Source organism: Gymnogyps californianus, chromosome 2 (genome assembly GCF_018139145.2).
Source record: "Gymnogyps californianus isolate 813 chromosome 2, ASM1813914v2, whole genome shotgun sequence".
Taxonomy (NCBI): domain Eukaryota; kingdom Metazoa; phylum Chordata; class Aves; order Accipitriformes; family Cathartidae; genus Gymnogyps; species Gymnogyps californianus.
Window position 1 is genome coordinate 12,003,760 of NC_059472.1, and position 27,542 is coordinate 12,031,301.

The 27,542-nt window shown below is 37.8% G+C and overlaps 1 protein-coding gene across 2 annotated transcripts in view; it reads right to left on the minus strand.

Annotated features, from left to right (window-relative positions):
* NSMCE2 (NSE2 (MMS21) homolog, SMC5-SMC6 complex SUMO ligase) overlaps positions 1-27,542 on the minus strand; it is a 135,682-nt gene that overhangs the window by 43,971 nt on the left and 64,169 nt on the right. For both annotated transcript variants that reach the window (XM_050891493.1, XM_050891494.1), the window contains exon 4: positions 26,244-26,397. In XM_050891493.1, the coding sequence (XP_050747450.1) occupies positions 26,244-26,397 (154 nt within the window). The remainder of the gene's footprint in view (positions 1-26,243; positions 26,398-27,542) is intronic.

Genomic DNA, 27,542 nt, shown 5'->3' on the forward strand with positions numbered 1-27,542 from the left:
ATTTTAGCATAAGATTTTTTCTTTTGTGTATCAAACACATTTGTGTTGATTTGTTTGCTTTAGACTGCAAAGTATCAAGAAGGCCAGCTTGTTGTCTCATTTTCCCCCACTAGTGTATTGTTCTTTTATGTTAGTTCACATTAGATGATGCAGTGAACTCTACAGTAACTGAAAGCTAAATCCAAAATTTGGGTAATAAACAACTGAATACGAAAGGCAACATCAAAAGCATATACCACTGCAGAATGAAACAAACCCTGCTGCTCTGATTGAACGGCCCCGTAAGGGAGTCTAGTCTGTATCATGTCATAGACTCAACAGCTGGCTTTTGCAAAAATTGTCCTGAACGAATAAATATTTTACATTAAGTACATTTTTATGTACACAGTTATACCAGGGGATTCATGACTAAATCTAATGCTTGGAATTAATCTAAATTTGAAAGGTCTTGAGAAAATACTGGCTTAGACTGGTGAACTCCAGAAAACAGACAAAGATGGATACTGGAGAATAGGCTATCTCAGCCTCTCAGTGGAATTTTCTAAATTCAACATTTCAGTATAGATGTTGAAATTAAATCCCCAACAGCAGAAATTAAATGTCTTCTAGACATTTGTATTAAATGACAGTTCTCTACTTCTCTGATACCCTGCAATTTCACGTAACTCCTGCCAGCTTACACAGGACGCTGCAGAAAGTCCCACAAACCAGATGTGGCTCCGAATATGCTTCTGTCTTAAATTCATGAGCAACTGATGATCAGCTAAAGCTAGCCACAAATCCTACAATGAAAAACATAAAGTTGACCAATTTCATACGTTTCAAGAAAACATTGTGGATTTATACACCTCTTTTCATGTCACCAGCATGTTTGTGATTTTCTGATGAGTTCCTAGGGGAAAAGGAACTTCTCCAAACACAAAACAGTCTCATTGTACTAGATGTCCCAGGTTTCCTGCTGCAGACTTAGGAAATCTGGCCATTGCAAGGCCCACAAGATCCTACTCTTGCCAGACTTTGCGGCAGTAAGAGGCAAGGAAGCCCAAAGGTCTAATTCAAAACCATGTTGCACGGGAGAGGCTCCGTTGCCATCATAGCTTCTCTGGCTGTCCCAACAAGAGACTGTAGGTGTTCAAGATGTGGCATATGGCAGGCCAGAGAAGCAGGAGGTAGGTCTTGCAAGGAGAGGTTGCGTTAGAGCAGTCTTACGGTTCTTGAAGCTGGAAGTGCTTTCCTGCCAGTTTCATCGCGGTTACACAAACAAGAACACCACAGTTCAAGTCAACACTGGGACATTGCATATCATTCCAGAGCAACAACTTGTCCATTTTTTCCCAGCAAGTATTTTCACAATTTTCAATACATAGGAAATTTTCTATTTTAATCAGTTCAGCAAACAAAAATCCTGGTTTTGGCTGTTTCGCCATATCTGTCAAGCACAAGGACAAAAGAAATGAGATGGAATTTATGACCCAAAGAAATTCCAGTTCTAAAATAAGCTCTAAATAAAAGAAGTTACATGGATTTCTATCAAGCTTAGATCTGTGCAGACTCCACAATGCTTTTTAAATTCTGCAGCTCAGCTAATAAAGTTCAAAATACCACCGTTCCTCTCTGAGGCACTTGCATGGCTCACAGTGGAGATGAGTGGCACGGGCCATCTTTGCATTCCACTAATTTTTGCTGCTCTTACGGTGCCCCAACAGCCTCACGGCATCTGGGCAGTTCAGATCTGAGCCTAGAACTGAGAATCAAAACCCTGTGCCATTTATCTTCCTACTTCTCAGCTGAATCAGAATCTAATGTATTGTGTTAAATAAGACAAGAAAATAGATGCATATAAAAGCATTTGATCAGACGGTTAACAGAGGAATGAGGTAACTGAGAAGGCACAGCACAGAAAATAATAGCTTAAAAAATAAGATTTGAAAACAGCAAAGAACAAAGAGGAAATCAGTTCTACAGAACTACAGAAGAGAAGATTTTCATAGTGCTACAAGGGACTTTAGTGCTGAATTTTGGATCACAAGTCAATGATTCATGCATTGCTGGGTATTTTTTTCCTCCTTTCTCATTTTCCCAGCCTACTAAGAAGCTTCATTATTAATTTACCTAAGTTTGAATGCTCAACTCAAGCTAACCTTTAGCATGCTTTTCAATGTTTCTATAACGAAGCTGCCATCTCGATATCACATGCCTGCAATATAAACTGTCACTTACTAAAACTCTTTTTCAGGTAGAAAATAAAACAATACATGTGTTCCAAGGACAACTGTTTAAAGAAAGAGACAAATTGGTTAGTTACATTCATGTCACCTTGAAAGGATGAAATTTTAGAAAGCTAAAAAACCTTGAACAAATAAACAATAATACACCCTGTCAGTAGCCTAAATCCCCACAGTCCTTACTCAGGGCAAATGTATGTTTTGTTAGAGAAAGGATAAGGTTGCAAGAATGGTATTCATAGGAATTACAATATCAGCTAATTTTACAGCAACTCTATAAAGTGGTTGAGAACGTTCATTTTTTTAATCTGGGGTATGTTGGAGATGGAGATACTTACTGTAGCCAATAATTTCTTTTTTTTTAAATATTCTTCAACTGTTCATTTGACTAGAAGACTGTGCCGATCTAGTGCTGTGACAGATTTTAGCTTTGCTGATGTTAAACTGCAAAGTATTCAGTGTATTACACAGAAATTTCACGAGGTGAAAAAATTTAGTCTGCAATCCCTGTTCATGGGAGCACATTTTGTGTTGTGAGCCATGCTGCGGTTTTGAAGATATTTCTGTGCTTTTTGCTTCTTACAACACTCAAAAGCACACAGTTACACAGACTTACACAGTGCATCTCAGAGACACTATCTCTTTCTCGATGTATCACAAAGACCTTGATTAAACTTTGAGCACCAGCTTGTAGGGCATTTTGGAACTTATTTCTCCAATAACTTGACAGAACAAAACCCTTATGAACCCAGATGATAAAACTGTATAACCTCTGACAATACAAGCCATTCCATGATGTCAGACAGCCCTAGAAAGCAGATAGCCTGTTTCAGAGAGCAAAAGAGTGGGGAAGTGAGGAAGAAAAGATGAATAGTAGTTGAAAGAAGGAATTCAGACTTCAGTGGTTGGGGAGATTATTAGATCTAGATCAACAGCCACACTGCAGTGATTCCTAAGCTTTTCTTTCATAACCCCACTTCTAGGCTTACAACCCTAGTTTCACTGGAATTTTTGATAGTGGCCATACTTACGAATCACTGCTCTTAATAGTAATTTTGAAATTTTTATAAAATTATATGAAATTACTCCAAAGCATTGGACATAAGAGAAACAAAATACACGACTCCTAACTCTGCACATACTTGCATCACTTGTTTAGTGGCATTTCCCTTGAATTCATTCTGTAAATGAAGGGGGGACAAGGCTCTGCATCTCTTATATAAATAGAAAACATTCTTTGTACCATTACATAAAACTCATTTTGCAAAAGACTTTTTCTAAAGCTTTTATACTATTTTACTTATTTCCTTGCCTGATTAGCTTTTAACCCAATGTAGATGTTTTCCCTGACCTATTTTCAAAGCTAACTAATCCCTAAATCCCCCAGTTACGCAATCTTGAAGGATTAAACATTTGTCATGAAAGAGTCTGGATATGTTTAGACTGAAAAAATTTCAGTGGTTTAAATACAGTTCATTGATTAAATTACATTCATAGAATGCTGGCTCTTGTCACAGGGAGTTTGCCAGAGTAGCTCTGTTTAGATGTATATGATATGAGCTTCTGCTCATAGTTAAGACCACAAAATATTTGCATGTGGTGCATCTTGGAAGAGAATGAGGCTCTTTTTATATAAAACACTTGTTCCATCTCTGCAGAAGTATTACAATTATATAATATCTATACTGCAGTAGCACCTGAATGCCAGCCTGGTCAGAGCAGCATTATACTAGGTAAAATGACAACCTTTGCTCCGAAGCACGCAACTTAAAAGGCAAGACAAGCCAGGTGGAGGACACAAACAAGTGGGTTGGTCTGGGGGTGGTAGCAAAGACAGGGTAACAAATAATAGGATGCACAGGATTTGCAGCCAGTGAGGAAGAACAATCACAACATGCCATCTGCCCACCTGTAATTACATTAGAGTTCTCTCTACGCAGTACAGCAGAGCAGTTTTGAAGAGACACTTGGAGGAGGACAGGACTTTGTCTTGGAGCTTCTCCTATGCTTAGTAAGGTGTCATGAGAGAAAGGATAAAGATGCCCAAGGAGAAGTGGAAGACTGAGACCAGGAACAAAGGCAGGTGTCAAGGACGTAGTGAGCTAACAGGTCACAGACAGAAAGGGCTAAATGGTCAGAAAGGTATATTCTGCTTGTTTAGGTTTTGCTCACACAGTCAGAACATTCTTTAAAAGTCACCTTCACGGTGGTTTAAGCTAACTGGTTTTACTCCTCATTTACAATGGACTGGGAACTGCTATTTCCAGTTACACTATCTTAGCTGAAAGGGTATAACCTCAACTTGTTGGCATTGAACAGTTGCTTTGTACTTTTTAGAATGCACTGAGATCATTTGCAGCGAAATGAGGATGTCTTTATTGGAAGTGGGAACACCAAGAAAGTGATTTAAAAGAACTGAAAACATATTTCTTCAGGGTTATACGTGAACCTCTCTAAATGAGGAAGTCAAGAATATTTTTTTTTTTTCCTTAGACATAATGATCCCCGCTTGGGTTTCTATCCTTTCTTCCAAAACAGTATGTCTGTCTCTTTCAGGACAGAAAACCAGAATACATGAACTGCTTTCATGAACTGCTGCTTTCACCTACTCTAGCAATTGCTATTTTAAACAGTTGAAATAGAATGGTCATACACAATTCACCTTCAAACCTTCTAAATCTGTAGTTTCAGAACTTATTCAATGTATCTAGATTTGTGCCCTTCAATTCCAAAGTGAAGAACTTGAGATTTCATTTTCAATTCATTCTGCTAAATCACTCCATTATGTGAGCAGAGACTATGGATTAAATAGTCATGAAATTCAGGTTTAGCAAAAACAGTTATTATAAGATTGCAACATATCTACTGCATATAAAGATGCAAAAAAAGTACTTTCCACATTCCATGGCATTTTCTGTAAATACAGTCTTTTACACAATTACATGGTCCCTTCTTGCTGGAAATGTAAGTCAGTCATTTGCAGTTTCTACTAGGACAGGAAAAACAGCTCACTGAACTTGAGGCCTCAGTATTGCAAAATTCTGTACGGATAAGCCAGCTCTTAAAAGGAAAGTCAGACTACTTGCTCACATTATGGGTGGATACCCTGAGTGGCTGCAAAATACAACTGCAACCATTACCCTGCAGCAAGCAACAGATAACCACAGCTTTACAATAGGTACTGACAGCAGCAGATTTGCTGTATTTAAGACAAAGTCTGGGGGAAATTCACAGCTGTCACAGCTGTGTGTCTGCATTTGTAGCATCCCAAAACAAAAATACTGATCAGGGATGAAAAATCACTGAGTAACACTGAAAGCAGAAAAATAAGACTACTCTTGAAAATAATGGAAATGAAGGAAATGAAAATGAAGGGAAACTTAGTTACAGTGAAGCACTGGCAAGGACGTCTAAGGCCTTGAGAAATAAAAGGAACTATGCTAGTACATGTGCTTCGTGCTGGGCAGCCTCACCATGCAATCTCTGAACAGCTAATACTCATCAGAATATGGCTTAATCAAAACAACTTAAAAAAATCATAAGTGGTGGTGAGCAAGAGGATTTAACACAAAATCTATTTCCAGGAAAATTAGTTCACAGAAGTAAATCAAGAATATAAGATTAATAAAAACAGCAGCAAAGGCATTTTTTTTTGTGTTTTATTTTCCTGACTTTTAAAGCAGGTATTTTGAATCCACTGTGGTTTTTTTCCTAAACCAATGCAGTCACAATACACTGTCAAAGCAGTTTGATTTATTTACTACTATACAAGCTAGACTGCACATTAAGCAGCTTTTACTGTAGGCTCCATATAGAAGAGTTAAAAAGCCTTGCTGGATTATCAGCTGAACTAGCAGAAATCACCTGGAGCGCTCCTCCTGTTGTTCTTACTTCAACAGGAGGCAGGATTTAAGAGCAAGGTTATAGGACTTGTCATTAGAGATCTCTCAATGTAACTCAACGCTGATGCACGACCCTCCATGTACGTGGTGACACACCACAAGGGCAGTGGATATCTAGATCCTCAGTGAGGACAAATCAGACTGAACATCTAGAGAGGGCTCTGGTGCCAGGCTGTTTCTCAAGGAAAGGACCTTCTAGGAAGATCTTCTCAAGCTGGGATCTGGCTAGATGGCAGTGCCACTGTGAGAGCAAAACTTCAGAACACATCCATCAGCCCTTGACCAGAAAAGGAAAGACCGCAGGGTTGTAAAGCAAAGAAGTGAGATACAGGCGCTGCAAGGAAGGAGTGTGAGATAGGGCTCAAATCAGTGAATCTCCCCACAGCTGGTACAACGCTTGACAGGAGTAGGTAGTGGGCACACTTACAGAAGTGAATGTACACACAGCATGTAACATATACACGGTATCTTAAAAACATTAGTAAAAGGGGAAAATTCCTGCTTAAATTGACCACTCTGGTAACTATAAAAGACCATAAACACAAGTTTTAAGAATAATGGTGCTGGGTCAAGTTGGGTACAGGCCTAGCTCATATATTTTGCATTCTTCAGTGTTTCTGGACAGATTTTGAATTAGCTGATAGTATGTTCAAACTTAACACATGCTTTTCTAACAGCACTTCAAGTACATCGGTATTTCCCTTGATATGTGCTTAAAATACTTATTTCTGAATGTAAAATTCATACGTCTCACCCAGGAACAGCAAGCCATTTGTGTATTTACTCTCAAACCTCAGCAGAATACTGTACTTTTGCTAGATTTTGGAGAAAGAGCAGTCAAATAGTTTCCAGTTCAGCTCTTGAAGAAAAGCTAACTGAGAAGTAAAAAGACTGTCAATGTCAATGGTTACAACAGGATCTGGGGAAATGACATTGTCAATGGTTACAAAAGGATCTCCACACACAATGCCTAACCAGTTAGAAGATGCAATTTCTCAAAAATAAAAGTGCACAAACATCTCTTTGCCATGTTTACAGTCATCAGGTTTCACTTAAATATTAATTTTCACCTGAAATAATGTTGAAACCAAACATTAAACCCAATGTGCATGGAACTTTTGGAAAAAGTTCACTATAGAGTAGGGATGACATTTGCCTCAATGCTGATGACTGGCATAAAATCTATTTTATGATGGTGTGAAGTGCTTGCTGTGGCACATATTTCCTGTGGTGTCTCATAAGACCTAGTCCATGCAATATGTAAGGTTTTCCAGATTAAACTCTAGTGCTACATATAGGAAAAATCCCTTATTATTTAATTATTGTTTATGAATTAATTTCTATAAGGGAATTACGTTTTGGTGTTACAACACTACCATCAATTTAAAGAGAACTGCCTAGAAAAAGAGCAGAACAGAAAGTATTATTTCAAGTCAGATCTTTTGTTCAAGTCTTTGGTTGTTTATTTTACAGACAGTATCTTAAAACAATTTTTTGCCTAAAGACTGCTTGTCTATTTTAAGTCTTAAACAACCTGTTCCATGAACCACCTGGAAAAAATGTGTTGAAAAATAGTTGAAAAACATCCTTTTATTATAATTCCTGGAAAAAATGTGACAGTCATTATCTATGACGAGACTTTTGTATTTACAAAGAGTTAATTTAAATATCGTGTTGATCTCTCCTTCCCCCTCCAAACAATACTGAACAATCAGAATTCATTACATTGCCTATTATAGAGCAAATGCTGTTATTTCTTGTTATAATGAAGATAGCATAAAAAACACACCAGAATAGAAAATATCACCTGGTAAAACTGAAATGACATTTTACATGAAAAACTCTTTTCTATTCTTTATACTTGGATCAGACCTGCACTATAGAGCACTGGCTAAATACTGCACCACAGTTTTCATGATCCACTCTCAAAGGTTGACTGACCCAAAGAGATAGTATCAGCGGTTATATTACTCAGCCACACGTCCTAATGAGAAACTTTCCCATTCCTGTACCCACAACCACTGACAGGTTGGCTCACAGACACACCTTTCTATGCATCATCCAGGCAGGTCAATGGATTGTACAGATGGTCTGAGAATACCGATGTAGAGAAGCCAAGGAATGCTGCAGTGCCTTACGTTTCAACATAGAGATGTTCTGTGCTTTTATGCAACTGCTTCTAAGGAGGTTAAGGAGCTGTAATTAGCATACATCACCTCTCTGTCAGTGGAGCTAATCAGGCTGAAAAATCCCAAGTGTCTCCACTCCTGAGCAGTCCTGCTTCTTGCGACGGAATTTTCAAGCTCTTCTTGCTAATTGCTTACACTGCTTTCAGACTCGCTGGCACCACAGAAAGATTCCTTCTGGTGTGGAAATCGGGGGGAATCGAGGGGAGACTTTCGCTATGAAAGTGACCTTTTCTCTCTGCTAGGAATCTCATTAGAGCCATGGACTCTTCTGAAGACATCTATTGATACTAACAATACAGACCACTTTGAAGCTAGTGTTATACATTCAATTTAATTCTCACTGAACTGCAGGGGTAATTCCTGGCCTCTGTCTACACTGTAAAGTCAACAGCTGTTTGAAAGCAAGGTATTCTAGGTGTCATGGCTGGTACCATGCTGCCAGCTGCCAGCACAGCTGTAGCTCAGGCTCAAAGCATCCAAATTATGATTACAAACAGCAGAGGTTATATGATCTGCTGGTGAGTTGTGGTTGTTAGGTGCTCAAATCTACTTGCACCTGATCAGATCAGACCACATGATTGACAGCTTGGGGTCAGGCTAGCAGCCTCAAGCTTTCCTCATTGAGAGCATCTCCCAGAGTCAGACCTAAGTCAGCACCTGAGCACATACCCAACATAAACAATGTGGATGATGGGCAAGTCTGTAGCTGAGAATGGGCTTAATAGTTACTATTCAGTTATCCTGAATAGGCATTTATTCAAGCTTCAGAGTCTATATACTATTCACCTAATGCCTGTTCAGGTCTAAATGTGACGTTCACAATCCTTTGAGACACAGATGATCTAAGACCCAGCTGCTGTAAGAAACTATCTAACTAGCTGCTCTTTCCCGGTTATGGCTAGTGTCTGTTGGGCTTCTCTCTACCTCGCCTCCCCAGGACCAATAGTGAAATATTTTTCATCGCAGGTCTGGCCTTTTCAGCTTGCCCTCTCAGGTTGTTGGATACTGTCTTCATTTATCAGCTTCAGATTAATTTTTCACTGGAGTTATTTTGAAGATTACATAACTGTTTCACACTATGAAGTAAGAGTGTACTTGTGGCAGAGTGCTTCATGTTATTAGAATTCAAACTCCAAAATATGTCACTATGTAGGGAATGTCATGAGCACAAAATAAATTGTAACAGCCAAGAACTAAGTAATATTTAGATGACTTTTTATATCCTTCTTATATCATATCATGTTAACATGATTTTATTTTTGCTTTGTAGCAATTTTTTCAACCAAATAATTTTTAGAAATCAGGGCTTCATGAGTTCACCTTGAAAAAAAAACCCACATATAAACTAAACAATAAATAATTTTGTTGTGTTGATATGTCAGAAGGATGATATATAAGTTGCTACAACAGGAAAACATACTTTAATGTCAGTCTCTCAATATCAGAATTACTTTTTTTTACAGTTAACTGTATTGGCAACCTAAATGCAAACCTTAGGTAGACCTACACATTATGAGATTAATTAAAAGGTAGAAAACACAAAAGCTTCTGAATATTTTACTAGAGGACATAATTTAAAAATGTCAAGGACAAAATCTGCTATGTAGAAGTAGGGCACTGCACTATATCCTCATTCAGTTTTTAAGTTAAAAAACAAAAAAACAAACCAGCAATCTCCCTTCTTTATTGAAAGGTCACTGTAATGCAATAGGACACAGTAAGCAGTTGTGAAATTAAGCCCTCCAGAACCTGGTTGCAGCTTTGGAATGTGACCATTGTTGTGCAATGGAGTTTGTCACCATCATATGAAAAACCCATTGGGAAATAAATCTTTTGTTTACCTGCTCATCACAGATAACCATCAACTGATTCACATTCTGTAGTATTTTACTAAGGTCTAAAACAATATCTGAACGGCAAACATGATCTTTTTCTTTAAACAACTCTATTCAAGCAATTTTGGAATAAGCTTCATACATCCTACATACAGAATGTTTTCCTTTTTTTTGTGTTCCTCTTTAAAGAGAAGGTATGTCAACAGGTTCACAGCCTATTAAAAGCTTCTCAGTTCTTGCTACCTATTTTTACCTGCTTAAAAAAATACAATAATGATGCTGTGCTAGATATCCAGTGTAATATTAATCATGCTGATGTCTCAAGCAGAGGCTTGACCTCTGCTCAGGAGGAGCAAACAGTAAAAGCAAATTAACCCACATGTAGACACATCTATATAAGCAGAAGTATGAGTACATTGTTCTAATTACAATCTTCATTCTCTGGAATTTTGGAGAATCTGAGGGCACATCTACATAGGTAGGTGTAAACAGAGCTCCTTCGCCCATTCCCTTGGGTGAACTGATGGAGGCTAGTGCTGATTCAGAATTTGTATAGCCACATTTGCATGGCACTGAACTGGCTAGATGTAGAGACAACGCAGGCAGAGGAACTCAATACGTCTGCACATGTCTGTAGACACTCATCCTCAGCTGCAGACTTTCCCCGATAAACAGAGGGCAACATAATAAAGATGATAATCAAATTTCCCTATCAGGGAGCTAAAGAGATACTCCAAGTTTATATATAAACTAAAACTATGGCTCCAGATCTAGATTCCTAAATGTGGATTTAGGAAATTAACTTTGTAATGTGCAGTGTTGATGCAGAAAGTTAACTTTCAGTATCTTAAATTTCTCAACTGGCACAGTTGATCTGAAATACACAAGCTAGTTATGCCTTCAAGTAGGAGTTTCTAACTTGCTTGGTGAAAAGCATGTCTCTTCACTCCCATCATTCTTGGTGACTTGACTCCTCCAAGACTAAGGACTCTCATGACTTGGAAGGTCTTTTCAATTGCAAACATTTGTTTGCAGTTTCTGGTCTGTAGTTAATGTCAGGGCAAATTTGTCCGCTAATACTTCACAAAAACACCTGCCACCATTAAGTATAAAAGGCTTGCCATAGATTTTAAGTGTGGAAAAAACAAAAAACAGAAGCAGTGAAATCTGCTAGACTAATGGCTTTTGAAAAAGAAAATAATTTGGCAGATGTTTAGAAATGAGCAATTTACCATTCAGTCTCTTCTTCTCAAAAGGTGACAGTGATTAACAGTCAGTCCAATGATGCTACTGGATCTTGTATGACTATGCTTGTGAATCAACCTCAGCAAACTGCAGCAAAAAGGGCTATTTTTAAGATTAAAGGCTCACAGGACCACCTTAGTCAGTAAGGTTCATTCTATAAGGGCACACTCACATAAAAAATAGTTCATCAAAGAACAGTTTTTTCTGGCCATCTGTAGCTCATGCTCTGCAAGTACTACATTTAATGGCAAATTTGCTTAGTAATAACCGTATTATTCACAACTCATCGGGAATAAGGAATTACATCCTAAGCATCCCATCCATTATATATGAAAAAGAGTTCCTCGGGTTAGATGTACCTGATAAAATCAATTTGAAGGGTGGGAAAAAAAAGCCTCCATTCTGCTCTTGAAAGCAGTGCTGAAACTGAATATATCCACAGAATACAATTTGTTAGTCCAAAATTCCTATCACTTTTCTATTGACAATTCACAGACATATTGGTTCCTATACTATACCTCAAACACACTTCAAGACCCAGGAGAAGAACGCAACAAGATGGACATCCTCGCAGCCTGTAGTGGTTAAGCGGATATGAATTCTTTCAGCACTGTGCATGATTTACAGCTTTGCATAATGTGTTCTGTTTGTTCTATCATAGGAAAATATTAAAGAAAGTCATCTTGGATTCATAACTGGAACAGAAATTGATTTGAGAACTGAGAGTTTTCATCTGTCATTTTAGGATGCACATGTAACAAGATGTTGGTTTCAGTTCAGCAGAGAATTTCTTATGTATTTATGGAAAACAGTTAATACTTTGTAATGAAGTTCACATTCAGTGCTAGACTATTGTGCTCCTGTGTTTAATCTAGAGCTCAGCACATGGTCTTCTGATATGTCCTAAAGAGAAAGACTCCATGTCACTGCCCTGCCCATACTCTCTGTGTCAATATGTGTGAATGTGTACAGAGAAACATACGCATATGTGAGGGGAATAATTTGCTATAGCTTAATAGACACATTACTTACACGACGTGTATAGAGGTGCCCAAGAGATATCATGCCTTAGGCAGCTCCAATCTTTCTGATGATCCTCAGAGCAGAAAAACCTCCTACACAGAGCTGTCTTTTAAAAGGCACAGTCTTGCTCCTAACATAAATTCTCGTGTCTATATTCTGCATAACATGTCTGGAGGTGTGGCTGAGGTACAGCCTATTCAGTAGCTATGAAGAGATTGCTAAAGAGCATATACCATGAGTAACTACTGAAACCATTTTAATAACAGTGATTTGGGGGTCACTGTCAAAGAGGTAACACAGAAAAAAATCAAAACCCTGTCCCACTTTACACTGTTTGATATAACACAATCATTTTTTTATTCTAGGTTTAGTAAAATAACATGGTATTATTTTTTAGTATGATTGTTAGTCAGGAAATCTTAAAGAAAAATTACTTTAACCTTATTTTAGTTAAGTTTACTGAACAATTTTAAGTTTTAAACAGAAGTCTCTTCAGTGCAGTTATGTCTGTACTTTTATTCACAAACCCGTGTTGAAATAATGTAGAATAGTGCACATCAGGACAATGTATAGGATGACACTGTTAAGCTTAATTAATCATTCTTATTTCTCTCTTGAGTCATCATAATGAGATTTTTTTATAGGGAAACCACTTCAAGAGAAATTTTTGAAGTTGGTGTTCTAACAGATTAGATAGAGAAAATGCTTTAGCTTATAAAGATCCTGCAACAGCATGTATTATTAAATGTACAGATGAATGTACCATACAGTTATTATTTCCATCATCTGTAGTTAAAGCAAGAGATACATAGCAAGCTTTTTAACCATACCCAGGCATGTGGGATTTTACTTTTGTAGATGTTTTGAACTTACATTATTAGTATTTTAATTTGATTTATGGTACCTCCTTTAAACACATGCAGAAGGTTGTATGCTGATAGCATAAGATTTTTCTTCAATTATCATAGTAATATTTTTTTAAAAGTAGAAAAGATTATGGAAAATATTAAAGGATTTCATTGTCTATCGTTCTAAGTGGCTCTTAGTGAGAAATGACATTCAGCTGGAACTAAAATTTTAGCATACTGAAGAGTGATATTTGGCCCTGCCAGTGTATTTCAGGATATCATCACATGGTTGCCTCAGCAAGTTGCTTTTGGTTTCAGCCCTCTCTCATTACCCCTTCCCACCTGACTGCAATCAGCTGATCTTTTATAGGCATTCCCACAGTCAGCCAGCAAGCTACTCGCTGTCAGATACCAAGCACCATATTTAGGGTGTGCCTTTTAAATACAGAGGCCAATAGGAATACAGTTGCCTCGTTTTGTCTGCCCCTTAAGAGTTGACTGCCTTCCCACCATAAAACCTTTGCCAACCAAAGAGAAAACGTTCTCAATCTACAGGCTTAGCTTTCCGATTCCACGTATGCCCTTGCCAAAAATGCAAATAAATAAATAATTTTTAAAAAGAGACATTTTTAAATGTTTAAAGTGTATCTTACATAATCTGGATAAAATGTAATTAACTTTTAACATCCATGCAATCATTTTGTTATTGCAGCTAAAAAATAATTCTCAGAATCCAGCTCTTCCAGAATCTCCAAGAAAAATACTCTTTGTTTCACCATTTTCTGATTCACTCGACTTTGGAAGCAAAATAAACACATTGCTGTTTAATATTGTTGCACAAGAGAATTCACAAGAATGAAATGTGTTCAAAGTTCCTAGAAAAAAATGTAGCAATGCAGGCTGCCAACTTGTTCAATGTCAAGCTCTAGGCAGTATAGCAGGACTAGCAGTAAATGACTCATAGTGAGTCACGCTTTAGCTATTTTTGCTTTTAAAGTAATGCCAGGCGCTGTGTTAATATTCAACCCAGAGTAAATTTAGCAATGCAAGAAAACAAGTGTTTCCATGGTTGCTCCTTCACAATGTTTATGGTATATACACAGCCATTAGGCACAGGAATTAAGCCAAATTAAGAATATGGAAATGTTCCTCTTTCATTTACAACTGAATTTTGCTACATTAGGTTTCATGACTCACTCAGCTACTAGTTTTTCCAACTTTAACAAAAATGTAAAGCCATAGCTAGCACACCACCAACCGTACTGTTAGTGGTCAATAGCCACTACTTTCCTCTAAATTATGGCTTGTGCTGTGTACACAACTGAACTGGAAGCACGCTGGCATATCAGTAACTGTGCAGTCAAAAGCAAGTGTAAATGAACCAAACGGTTTATCATGATAATGAAGTTACGCATATTTTTTTCAGGACAAAACAAGATTGACATGAAGGCCTCACTAGCGAAACTAAGTACATCAATCATAGGTAACATGTTCTGTGATATTTCTAAGGAGGAGCTGGCAGGGAGGAAAGCCGAAGAGGAGCACTGAAGGGAGGAAGGAGGTTGTGGTGTCATGTGAAAAGGGAAAGCAGCTGCAGAAAAACGAGGAAGGATGCTGATTCAGACTGGGGAGCAGTTGGGTAAAATGAGAGAAGTGGTAAAGAGACTACGACAGAGCTGGAAAATATTTTTCCGTGACATAGCTGTGATGTGACAAAACCCATATGCAGGCATGATTTCAATGGAGCTATCTGCACAGCCGTGTTTTCTTAGGTGAGCAGGTATTTGTGGAATTGTGGAATATGAGCCCAACTAATGTAGACATCTGACATGGCATAACAAAACTCTGCTGGAGAACAGGAAGGGAGAATTTAATCTGGGTTGTAGGGAAAAAAAAAACCAAAAAACCCAAAGCAATGGATGCTGCAGCAAAGGTTAGGTGAATCGCTTACTTTGCTCACACTTATAACAGAGCTGCCAAATGATTACATATGATTGCTTGTTAAACTTTTTTGTTCACATTTTAATACAGTGATTTATTCATTAGTCTTAAATTGCGGTAATTACTATTTTTACTGTAGAGGCTGATAAAGCAATCAGGAAGCTTTTACATTTTTTCCCCTCAAAGAAAACTCTTTAGCTTTTCTGCATGCAGTCTTCTTCCATGCTGCGATAAGCAGGGCTTTTTTTTCCCCGTTTTCCTATCTGATTATAAACTACCCACTTAGTTTATACTGGAGGTTTATAGATAGATCCTGATGAACGGCCTTTCTGGAAAGACTTCTTTTGTTTTCATTAAGTCTTGGATTGACCCATAAACTTTCAAATAGGGAATGAGGGAGAATACTTAAGTCTGGGCCAGATCCAAAGAACTGAAGCAAACTACAGACACTAAAGTCCAAAATGATGAAAAATCCTGTTCAGTGGCCTCCTAACCCCGAAGGCATCTAACTCTGGTAAGCCTCTCCCAGGTTCTCCAGGGATCTGAAGTTCTGACTTCTGTACTTGCCCAGAGCTGCCCCAGCCTGAGTAACAAGGAATATGTTGTTTGTCCTGCGACCTCTTTGGCTCTTGAAAGCAGGCACAGCTCCATCCAAGTGGAAGAAGAGAAGGTGGTGATGGAGATGTAGAGAACCCGATTTCCCATTCCTTGCTGAGTGAGTTAACTACTGGAGTACACAGTCACGCATCCTCTTCGCATCCTTCCTAGCCCCCTTCCATTTCCAGCTGCACACGGTGTAGATTTTGCTTCAACTGAAGGGCTGAAGAGTGCCCTCTACAGACTAGCCTACAGCCGAGGGGTTGCTTAAAAGCCTGTGAGCAACTGTATGATGTCAGACAGAAGGTCCATCCAATCCAGCAGTCTTACTCTGATGATGAATAATAGCAAATTCCTACAGAGGGCACGAGGCAGGGAAAGCCTACAGCGATGTTTTCCTGGTATTCTTGTCCAGCCTCCAGTAATCTGGTCAGGGGCATTTGGAGGATCCAGAGAGGAGCCAAAAGTCCCTTACATCTTCCCTGTAAGGGATTTTTCTTAGATGCTTATTTGTGAATTTATTTGCATCACTTCCTGGGCAACTGCTGTAGACACAATGCTATGATATAAAACATAAGCACTCTCACCATCACTCCACTAACTGCTTCTCTCCCTCATGAGGTATTTTTGGTGCCTGCTGGAATACCTGTTAAGCAACTTGCCTTTAATCCTGAGATCATTCACTGCCAGCCTGGTAACACAACAAATTACATCCATATTTGAGATGATAAGACACGATAAACCTATCCACACTTGTAAAGTCAGAAGCTATGTCTCAAATGAGACCTAATAACAGCTGAAAGATGACAACTTAAACCACTCCTCAGTTGTGACAGAACATCTGAATGCTCCAAGCCTGTTTTAGAGTAAGTGTAAATGTCAATGAAGGTGTTTGACTCCTTTGACTTTGTGCTAATGGTGACTGAAAGCAACGTATGTTAGATTACTCCTGAGAGACAGCACACACAATTACCACCTCAGGTCCCTGATAACATCAGTAATCATTTGAGCGCCTGAAATTCCCAAATCCACAGATTAGAGCCATGGTCCATTTCCTCTCCAGCTACATAATACAAGCATGTGTGCTCAGTCTCACAGTAAAAGCCCTGATTCATTCCCTTTGCATTACTTTATAGTTGGGACGTTTTTAGCCATCTTATGCAATACTGTGATTGATGTACAGATGTAAAGCACGCTACGCTGACAGAATAGGTCTGTCACTGAACAAAGTTGTTCACGCAGATGTGCCACAACCCTCCTTGTGGGAGCCAAGGCACTTAACTCTGGGCTCTAGCGTCCAGTCTGAGGTGCACAAACCTAAATGATGGGTGTTGCAGTCCTTCAGCGCTTCTCTAGCTTTCTTACTGCATTTCAGCTCAACTTATTTAACAGGTTTGGGGTAGTATGAAGAAGATCTCCAGTACATTTAATGGCATAAAATTCAAGTTGGAAAGAAATCATGCTTTACTGTGAGGTTATTGGTGCCTACAGCTTTCAAGAGGGAAATGAAACAATATGGATATCAAAAATCACAGTAAGCAGCCAATGCACGTGAACTTCTGACAGGGAATTAGAGGATGTTTATTAATCTTGCTGTACATTACTAGTTTGCATGTTACTGTATGTTGCAAGTCTAGATCAGGGAAATTCCACTGATTTCAGAAGCTACACTGATGCTTATCAAAGCAAGATCTAGCTCAACCTGCAGCTCTTCTGAGGGACACACCAAAGAGCTACATGGCAAATAGTTTCAGGAACCATAAAAACACCAAGTGTTTTCCTTTCTCTGAACTGGAGTACTCTGAAGTTACGATGCAGTGTGATATGCACTGATGGATTATTATTTAGTCAGCATTATCTCAGATCTACTTCCTTGTTCTTCCTCAAATGCTTTTTGTGCTGGCACTCAATCCAAATGCATTACTTCTAGTACAGTTCTACCTGAAGTAGTATTTCCTTTAATTCCTGTGCATACTGGTGGCACAAAGTCCCACATATAAATGATTAAAATGAACATAAAGAAAAAACCTACTGTCCCTGCAAGAGTAATAAGATAAATACTCGAGTAACAGAAAAAAAGAGTAAATAAATCAAAGTTCCCGAAGTTTAAAGCTCCACTGAGCTTTATTTTCCTCCTTCCTCCTCAATATCCTAACTTCAAAATGAGAACATCTCAATTGAAAAATCATAACACTGAGATGCTCTCCCTTTCCTCTTTCTTTGTTTTCTTCTCCTTGGACTGTTCTGCATCTGTTTTCCTGTGATCACACTTGAAGTTTAAGCTGTAAGCTCATGGCACAAGAATGGAATTCTTCCATCCTCTATCTTTTAAATTTGTCTGAGTAGCATGCAAAAGACATAATGGCAAGTAAAATTGTACTGAGCTGGCAGAGGCAGCCCTTGCATTTTCACCGCTCAGATTTTTACAAGAAAAATAGTATGTATTATTACACCACGAAAGAAGTGAATGAAAACTCTTAGTGAAATCGTTCATGTTTTATTACCAGAAAGCCAATTTTCCATAGGGTATAATCCATCTATTGATGTTTTCAGAATTTCAGATACAGGCAAGCTTTAGCATCTATCTCTATGCTTCTTACTCATCTGAAATTTATAAAACATTTCTGATGAGTTCAAATATGGTCACAAGACATGAGATTTTATAAGTTTCCGTGCTGCACAACTGGATTACCATAGAGTCAAGAAATACAGGAACTGACTGAATTGAACTAAACACCATTGAGGGAGAACATCTATATAAGCTAGGGTGCAGTGTTGGCACAAGAACAAATGAGCAAAAACTTGGTCACAGACTTGATTTGCCTGAAAATTTCTCACCATCTGAGCACGGTTCTAAGGTTTTCAATCACTCTTCCAAAAGAAGTAAAGGGGAAAAAATTAATATATTTTAAGATGGCATTTTATTAGATAATGTGATTGAATGCAACATCAAGGGAACAGAATCAGCATCCAGAAGCTCCCTTCCTGACCTATATGTTCTCACAAACAGTAAAAATGCCATGCTGGTAGCCATCAATGTGCTCACTTAAGAGAGAATTATCCCATGACAGTAACAATAAATTACCCAAAGTATTATCCCTAAGTGTATAATAATAATAAAAAATTATTTCTATGCAGCACTCCATTTCTTTTCTAGATTTTATATACTCAGTGCTGATCTGAAAGCCAGGATGATATAAAAGCAAGAATTATATCTTGCGAAGACTTTTGCAATGGAATAAAATGTAGATCTTTTAAAAATATATGTATAGATCAGATGAGAGACACAGGAAGAGATAAAAAGAGTTTACCCTCAAGTATTCACTGATTGGAAGGGCAGATATTTATAACAGGAGACACCTACATCTGATGCTCTTTCTGATTCAGATACCTCCCTCACCTGAATGCCTTTACCATAGGGCTAAAGGGTCAGTGTTTCTCAGTGTTTCCTCCTGCAGTTGTTTCCATTTTTATATATAGTTAAATACACAGTGAACAGAGAGAGAGGAAGACTGATTCCAGAGCTACCGGTCAATCACCTAGTAGGCCAAGAGTCAGTCCAGTTCTGATTTTAAATCGCTGAGACTGAAACTCAGGTCTCCTATACTCCAGGTTACCCACAATGGAGAAGGGCTGTTTGACAGGGTGGGTTGATTCCTCTTTTCATTTTAACTACGAATTCCACATCAGAGCTCTAAATGCCAAAGCAAGAAACTTCTTATTTTGATCAATCACATTAAAAAGGCAATCATTTCATCAAAGAAACCCTCACCAGATCCATCGGCAATGGATGTTCTTCATTAATCCACTAACAGAATTATTGTTAATGCAAGCTTCTGCCTGTTATCCTATCAACATAGCTAACTTCTGACTCAGAAAAATTGTCCCAGATTGCAAAAGAAAAGTTCTGACGGTTTCATTCATTCTAGAGTTGGTCCTTCTTTGCAAACTAGCAAGGACACTAGCTGTGATGGTAATTTTGCAATTTGGATATTCATCTTAGGCACTGTATAGCTCCCATTGCTATAGTGTTTGAGCATCCCATTTATCTAGGTTGTTTCTCTAGCTTGTTTCTCTTTCCAGTAACTCTGTGAAATAGAGGGTTTGTACGTCAGACATAATCATCATCACTTTAACTCATTCCATTTCATTCCCAGGCCCTGACCTCCTAATCCTTCAAAACTACAAGTGGGCTAGCTCACTCCTGAGCAAGCCAACTAGTTCCTTCCAGAAAATATCCAGACAGGACAAAAGGGCAAAACCATGCCAAGTTTCTCTCTCAGGGTAGTCCTTTAACCCTACCAAAAGTCAGATCTCATTCACACAAATGCCTCTAAACATATTCGTGTCACTCCTCAGGGGCTGCAATTTGCTCCCTCAGCATCATGCCATGAAAACATTACTCTGGCAGACTAAAACACAGTTATGTTATTATTTCCAGCTCTTTGAACTGAAAAAATCACAAAAAATAATAATGATGTTTTAGTGCCACAAGAGAAGCAGGGCAATTGAGTGTTTTGCAGTGCAGAGCGGACATGGCTACTTTGCTCCATAGGGTACTCGCCTGGAGCAGCATGGATATGAGCCAGTTCACGTTCATTAGTCTCTCCTTGCACAGTCCACAAAGACAATATATACATAGCTGAATTTCAGACATAGGTATAAGGTTCAGACCCACAAAGATTTTAGGCACCTAATTCCCAGTGATCTGTTCTGAACCTAAATGACTTGATCTAATACAAGAAGACTGTAACAAAGCAAAGAACTAAATCGAGGTCTCTTAAACTTCAAGCGACCTTCCTAAGCGCTAGATCATCTTTCATTTCTTTACTAGTCAAAGGGCTGTCTATAAGGAATTCTACATAAATGAAAAGTGCATATCCCACACACGCCACTGAACTGTCATAACACCAATCCCACTTTCAGTTAGAATTTTCAACTTTTGTGCTGAGGTTGTTTTCCCATAATTGGTCAGTAAAGGGATTTTAAATTATTATTATTTTATATTGAAAATACAAAGAAAAATACACTAACGTTATTTTTCAGCTGATCCTCTGCCAACACAGCTATGTATAAAGATGAAAACAGACCAACTAAGAAGTTAGGTACAACTGAAGAGAAACCCAGATCTGCAAATCAGTTATGTGACTCCACACAAGTAACTTCAACTATTTACTCAAGTTTCACCTCTGTTATACGGTGAGGAATAAAATTAACTTGCCTACCTCAGTGTGATGTTGTGAGGATTAATTGGATGAAACTTTTCAAGCATTATACTACATAGTGTCTTGTTGCAGCTTGTTTTCTTATCCTACTAAAAGCAAATCAAAGACTGTAGTCTTTCCTTGAATCTCCAGATAGATAGACTGTTTTATGAATTTAAAGAGAATTTCTTTCACGGTGTCATTTTTTCTACCCCAAAACTGCATCTAAAATAACATTTTTTTACGTCATTATTTCTCAGCATATGCATGGCTTAAAATACGTGTATCAACAGGGCATAATGGTGTCTACTTCAACATTAAATATTAAATTCAAAATCTTCTCCTTTCAAAATATTTGCTTATTGATAATGACTATAAATGTGTCCTAGCAAAATGTTAAATCATGATACACACTTTTTCCTTTCAAAACCTCTGAGACTTTTTTTCTTCAGTGGAGAGGGCAAGGAAGAGCTTTACAACTGCAGTGTTGCTACTTTCCAAACTACATTACAATGACTGGTTTCCTATGACAAAAAATTGCCTAAACTACTATTGCGTCTCAAAATGATTTCTTCCCTGTCAGAAAAATATTCTCTTTCCTACATTTGCCAGATTCACTCCTTAAATTGTTTGGCATAACCAGCAATATTGTCATTCACTCAAATCTTAACACTTTCTACAAAATGACTACTGAAGCATGCATCTGTTGGGTGTTCGTACAGACCGTAGTTATCAAGGATTCCAAAGTGCATGTTATCAGCTGCTATAAAAGGGCTATGAAACCTGTCATCCTTTGTGCACTGAATGTGAAACTAAATAACCTTCAGCAAATACAGCAGCAGCAGCTAGGGTCACAGGAGTAGAGATTATACCTTCTGATTAGCTCTTTCCACAGAGTATCAGAAATTTAAACTGATACATAGTGATTAAAGACAGATCTTACTTTCATTTTGTGAAGGCAAAATTCTCATACTCTGTGCCAGAAGATGCCTTTGATATATATATACTGGCATGAAATAAAAAGACTTGGTAATACAACTTTAAACAGAAGGTGGGATTTTAAATTTACAGAAGATACAAAATGCAAAGTTACAATTCCTGCAGTAATCATAATTTGGTTCCTATGGGCCCAGTCCTGCAAGGTTGTGTGCTGTGGTTACACTCCAATAAGGAAGTGAAACATGCCAGCAATCTCACTCATTTCAAAGGATCTACTCATGCAATTTAATTTAAGTAACTTGCTTAAGCCTTTCACTTAATCAAAAGGAGATCACTAGACACTTTGCAGATCCAGGACCCTTATGTGTAAGGAGAGCATCAGTCATGTAGGGTTAAGGTCACAAAAAATTTTCCTTACAAACGACACACGCAAGCATTTAGAACTTTCTGATATTACCAGATTCAGTGAATATCCCTCCAAGTGCTCAATTATTTGGAAAAGATTAATGTAGCTATTTTGGGGTACAAGAAATGGTTAAAAAAAATTAAAAAAAAAAAAATTAATCAACACTTCTACTGCTTACATTCTAAGCAGGTTTGAGTAGAAAAATGAAAATGTTTTCTATTAAAAATAAGAAGTGGGAATTTAGGAATGTAAGATAGTTCTGAAAACAGACTTCAGAAAAATCACTTGCTGTTCACATAAAACCTGTCTGACAGTGTTTTGACACATATCATCAGAGGTGGAGATTTTGCATCATTTTGTACAAATTCCACCTAAAGTAGCTGCATAATAAAGGCTCACAGATTGACAGAAAATGCCTGCAAACTGTCTGAAAGATGAGCAGAACAGAAACTGCTCTGAGGCATGATATCATCCTTACTGCCACAGAGATGCACTTTCCCAATTCCATTTCTGCACCTTAGCTGCTGCTAAAGTTCAAAGCTAAGAAGGTCTCCTTCCCACAGAGCTGCCTAGAGAAAAGGACAATCTGAAGGTGATACAGCACCATTCTCCTCCCTGAGTATTAGAGCTACCTACCGCACTGCACGTCACCTGTCAGGTGGCAGGGAACAACCGTGCAGCTCCCTTTCATCACTGTGGCAGCAAATATCGAGAGAGAAAATGTATTAGCTTTCTTAATTTTCTGTTAAAATAAGGTTATATTTAAATGCTTCACAGTCTGCACCGTACCTAAAAACTCTGTCGAGAAAGTTTTTCTCCTTCAAATCCTAGTTAATTTCTAAGTAGCAAGACAACGTGAGAATATAACGTTTCCTTGTTCAGCTATTCTAGAACACAAATGTCAAACTCTGCATAAAAGATATGTAATGATTAATGGTAACTCATCATGGAAGGTAAATCATTTTAGCATCTACGTCATCTGTTCCTTTGAGATAGAAAAGGCTGGGACAAAAGAAAACTCCAGGAAAGCCCCTCTGAGAAAACCTGGCTGCAGTTTTTGTATTTTATCTGATTTAGCAATAAAATCAAATCCCAGGAAAGAGCTAAAAATTGGACCATGCTGTGTATGTGTGCTTGAAACAGGCCAGGACTTGTGCACTAAGTTGTGCCCAAACCTGGCAAGACTAATAGTTGCAAACAAAATATTAACCAGGTAGCTGTTGATGAAGTTATCGATACATGTAACTCACATCAAGCAGTTTTAAAGTGTGTCCAAAAATCTGCAGACATGATATAATATGCTGTATTATAGGACCAGTATTGTAGGACTCATGCTTTTGAAATCACAACTCATACAGGCGAAGCTAAAGAATATACAGATGACTTGACTTAAGCATGGCTGCTGAATATTTAACAGGGTGACCTTAATGTTCTCCTTACAAAAGAAAAAAAAAGTAACACGTACACGGTGTGCTATAGGGTAAATCACCAGTTTATCAAAACTAGTAGATGTCTTTTACAGATTTTATGAATCTTCAGCTCAGCTGGTATTGCAACCCAGAAATTCCTGCCTCTGAGCCCACTTTACAGTAACACTACTTTGTACATAGCATATGTGATATTTTAGACAATATTGACAGTGCTTAATTACACATCTCAGCACAGTAATGTACTACGTAGAGCCCAACAATGACAAGAGGCTTTTTATACTGGATGGAGTACATGTGTCAGTTTAGCCTCTCACAAAGATGTTAAGACCAGAGGCCCTGATCCTATAAGAATGTGGGTATCTGTCATTTTGAAGCTTGTGAATAAATTTGTGATATTCAATTCCATGGGCCTTTTTAAAGGCTAAGTTATGAGTGAGAAAAACACACAAAAGGAGAGAGGGAGGATAAGGGTAATGGCAAGAGGATCACATAACTACAATAAACAGAGAAACTGCTTGCTTTGAAAAATTTAAGTTTGAATTTTCTACCTGTTTTCTATCTGCAGACCTGAGGTGGCATTTAGTCATCCATTTCAAAAGAAGGTGGGCTGCACCAGACTGTTTATTTGAATACATGTTCATTATATTGCATCCAAGACTGTTTGTGAAAGCTAACTAACAATTTTCCAGTCAACCTTTTAAATTGCATTAAATGCTGCAATAGGAGCAAATGTGATGGATTTACCTCATCAAAAACATCATGAATTCTACAAAACCCAAGCTGACCCAGCTGATCAATAGTCCATGTACTGAACACAGCAGTCCATCCAACATCATCATGCATTTCATTTTGGGCACAGTCTGACCTCTATGCACAACCAAAACAAAAGTCCAAGTGGCTAATAAGACAAATCTGGATTTCAGGCAGCAGTAGCAGAACGATGTCCTCTTTTTTTTTTTTTTTTTTTTTTTTTAAAGAATAACTCTTGTCGTGCTTATTTAATTTGGGTTTTTTCAACAGGTCTGTCAGTTACAACTCAGTCCCATAGCCTGAGCTGAATGCATTACCAGGGCATACACCCCTTCCTCAGGCAATTACAGAGTGGAAAGTAAATCCAAAGTCAGTTATCAAGATTTTATCTTCTCACTTACAAACACCTGGAAATTAGGAATTACAACATAATGGTGGGGCAGTAATAATTTTATGGTTATGTAGGGAGTGAAAATTACACTGTTTTGTGGTCTGCAACTTGGTATGTTCAATCTTAGAGTAGTGCCAAGAGCTCTGTTAAACTCAGAGATCAGTGCTAATGCTCAAATCCAAAAACCTTAAAAACCATAAAGATGGGAAACAAATATATTAAGCCCTCAAGCTCTAATCCTAGGGAATCTTCAGATATCAGATCTAAAATTCACATTGTCAAGCATGTCCTCACACTTCATAAATCTCTATAGAGAAGTAATCCAAAGTCCAGTGAAGTCAGCAGGAAAATTCTTTCTGCTAGTTTCAGTGGGTTTTGGATAGGGCTCCAAAAAACAAAACTCAAGGAGAGCTACAGGAGAGCATTCAGAATATCATTTTCCAATGGTATAAATCATTAATCTATGACTCCTGAAGTTCCTGAGATACCAGTTTATGTTGAAATCAAAATGTAGGGTGGGAGTGAATAGGTACAGGGGTCAAGGGACAGCAAGCAGAATAATATGATTTCAAAACATGATCATGATTGGGGAAGAACAGCACAAACAGTGTTGGAGCCCATGAACTTTCCCAGCAACAGTCATCAGAGTGATATTTTAATGGCTGCTCTACATGCCGGGCAATAAAAACACACAATTTTGTTGTGTTGCATAAATACTAGAACTGTTCACTCTCCAACTTCTCTGGTAATTCAAGCACAAATAACTTAAAATTTTAACACTTGATAAATCACGTGAATTAAGAAAACCACATTTCAGTAAGTTGCAGTGTTACATGGTGCGTGCATAGAAGCTGTAAACCTGAGAAGATACACAGTAAGCATTTTCCAACAATATAGTTCTACGATTAAAGCAAAGGTCTTCTTAGAGTTGCAACACATTCTAAGTTGTGAAACAGGAGCAATTTGTTTAAGTGACAAATGAAAACAGCTTACCTAATCCTTTTAGAAGATCCTATCAATTAAGAAAAAAAAGTGAAAAAGTCCTCAGATTAAAAAGCCCACCTTACAAAAAAAAGATGTGAAGCAACATTTTCATGATATTTGTATTCAAACACAGCAGGAACTGTGGGAGTCAAAATAAAATGACCAAGGTAATTACACTGGCTTTTTTCTACACAGATATCAATTTAAATAACTTTTTAAATAAGAACACTCACCTCAGTTTGAGCCATAACTAGCAGTTCTATATTTTAGGGCAGTTAGTCACATCTTACCATTTAGCATTCAAAGAATCTTTTTTTTTTTAAATAAGACTTACATTGTTTTCTCATCTCTTTAAGTTGATCCTTAAAATATATATATTTTTCATTCCTTTGCAAATCTGAGTCACTGTTCTTGCTCTCCAGTGCAGTAAATTTTTCTTTTACTAAACATTTTAGATCTGGTATATTTTCTGGTTTTTCTCGTTTTATCTGTAAGGAATAAGAAATAGAATGTTATTCATTATGACACATTTTAATACAAAGCAAAAGACATCAAGCAAAAATTCATGAACACAATCTCAGTCTCTTTTGACTACAGTTAGGTTTCCTGCTCAGAAACCATAACCTCCAGGTAATTATTTATTTCAGCAAATATTTATTTCAGCAAAAGTAACTATGAAATATAGAGATTAACTTCTCAGTGTCATTTATCCCAGTTGCTGTGTACAGGGTATTTCTCACACTAACAATAGGGAAAACCGAACCTTGCAGTCAAATTTACTTCCGTGAGTGGTAAAGGTCAACATGTTAACAACAACCAGCATAACACTGAACGTGAATGAAACCAAAGAATACGACTCTGTCCAAAAAGTGAGAAGATGACTGAAAAACAGAAATAACTTTTTAAAGAGTTTTCTGAAAACCTCCACTCTCTCACCATTTTTGAATCAGCTTTACAAAAGCTTATAATCTCCACGCATGATTAGTGTGATAACACCAGCAAAAGCAGTACAGATAGCTAACGTAAAAGGAAACCACCTCAATTTATTTGTGCTGTGTGAACAAGAAGCATTATGCTGTACAGGCAGGCAAAAACACAGTTTCTTGAAAAGCACTTGCTTACAGTAATTGCATCTGGAATGATCTGAAAAATGAATGACTAGCAATAAAAGTGAAGTCATCACGTACGCAATATTAAGATATTACAAGAATGCAAAAAGCACTTTGGGAACCCCTAAAAAAACAATAATTATGGTTTCCCCTTCCGTTTCTCAAGCCAATGTTAAATCCTAGGGAAATGTACCTTTGACAGGTCTTCATAAGAACTAGCTTACAGGTGGTGGGGACTGCGCTATGCAATGATGATCAGCTACAGCACAAACTCTGAAAGAAGGTGGACATCTGCCAAATCCTTAATGCTAAGCATTTTCTGAAGCAGACAAAGGCTATTTCTATCCCAAATATATCGCAAAACATGCCAATGTGAAAAAAAGGAGGTAAGCACCATTTCTGCTGAGCCACTCCTCCCGTACCGTGCACATTAAATTCTGCCCCTCACCAGACCACAGTACTATTCATTGTGAAAGACAGGAAAAGAGCCTACTGAAAAAAAATGGTCCACTTCATCAAATTGT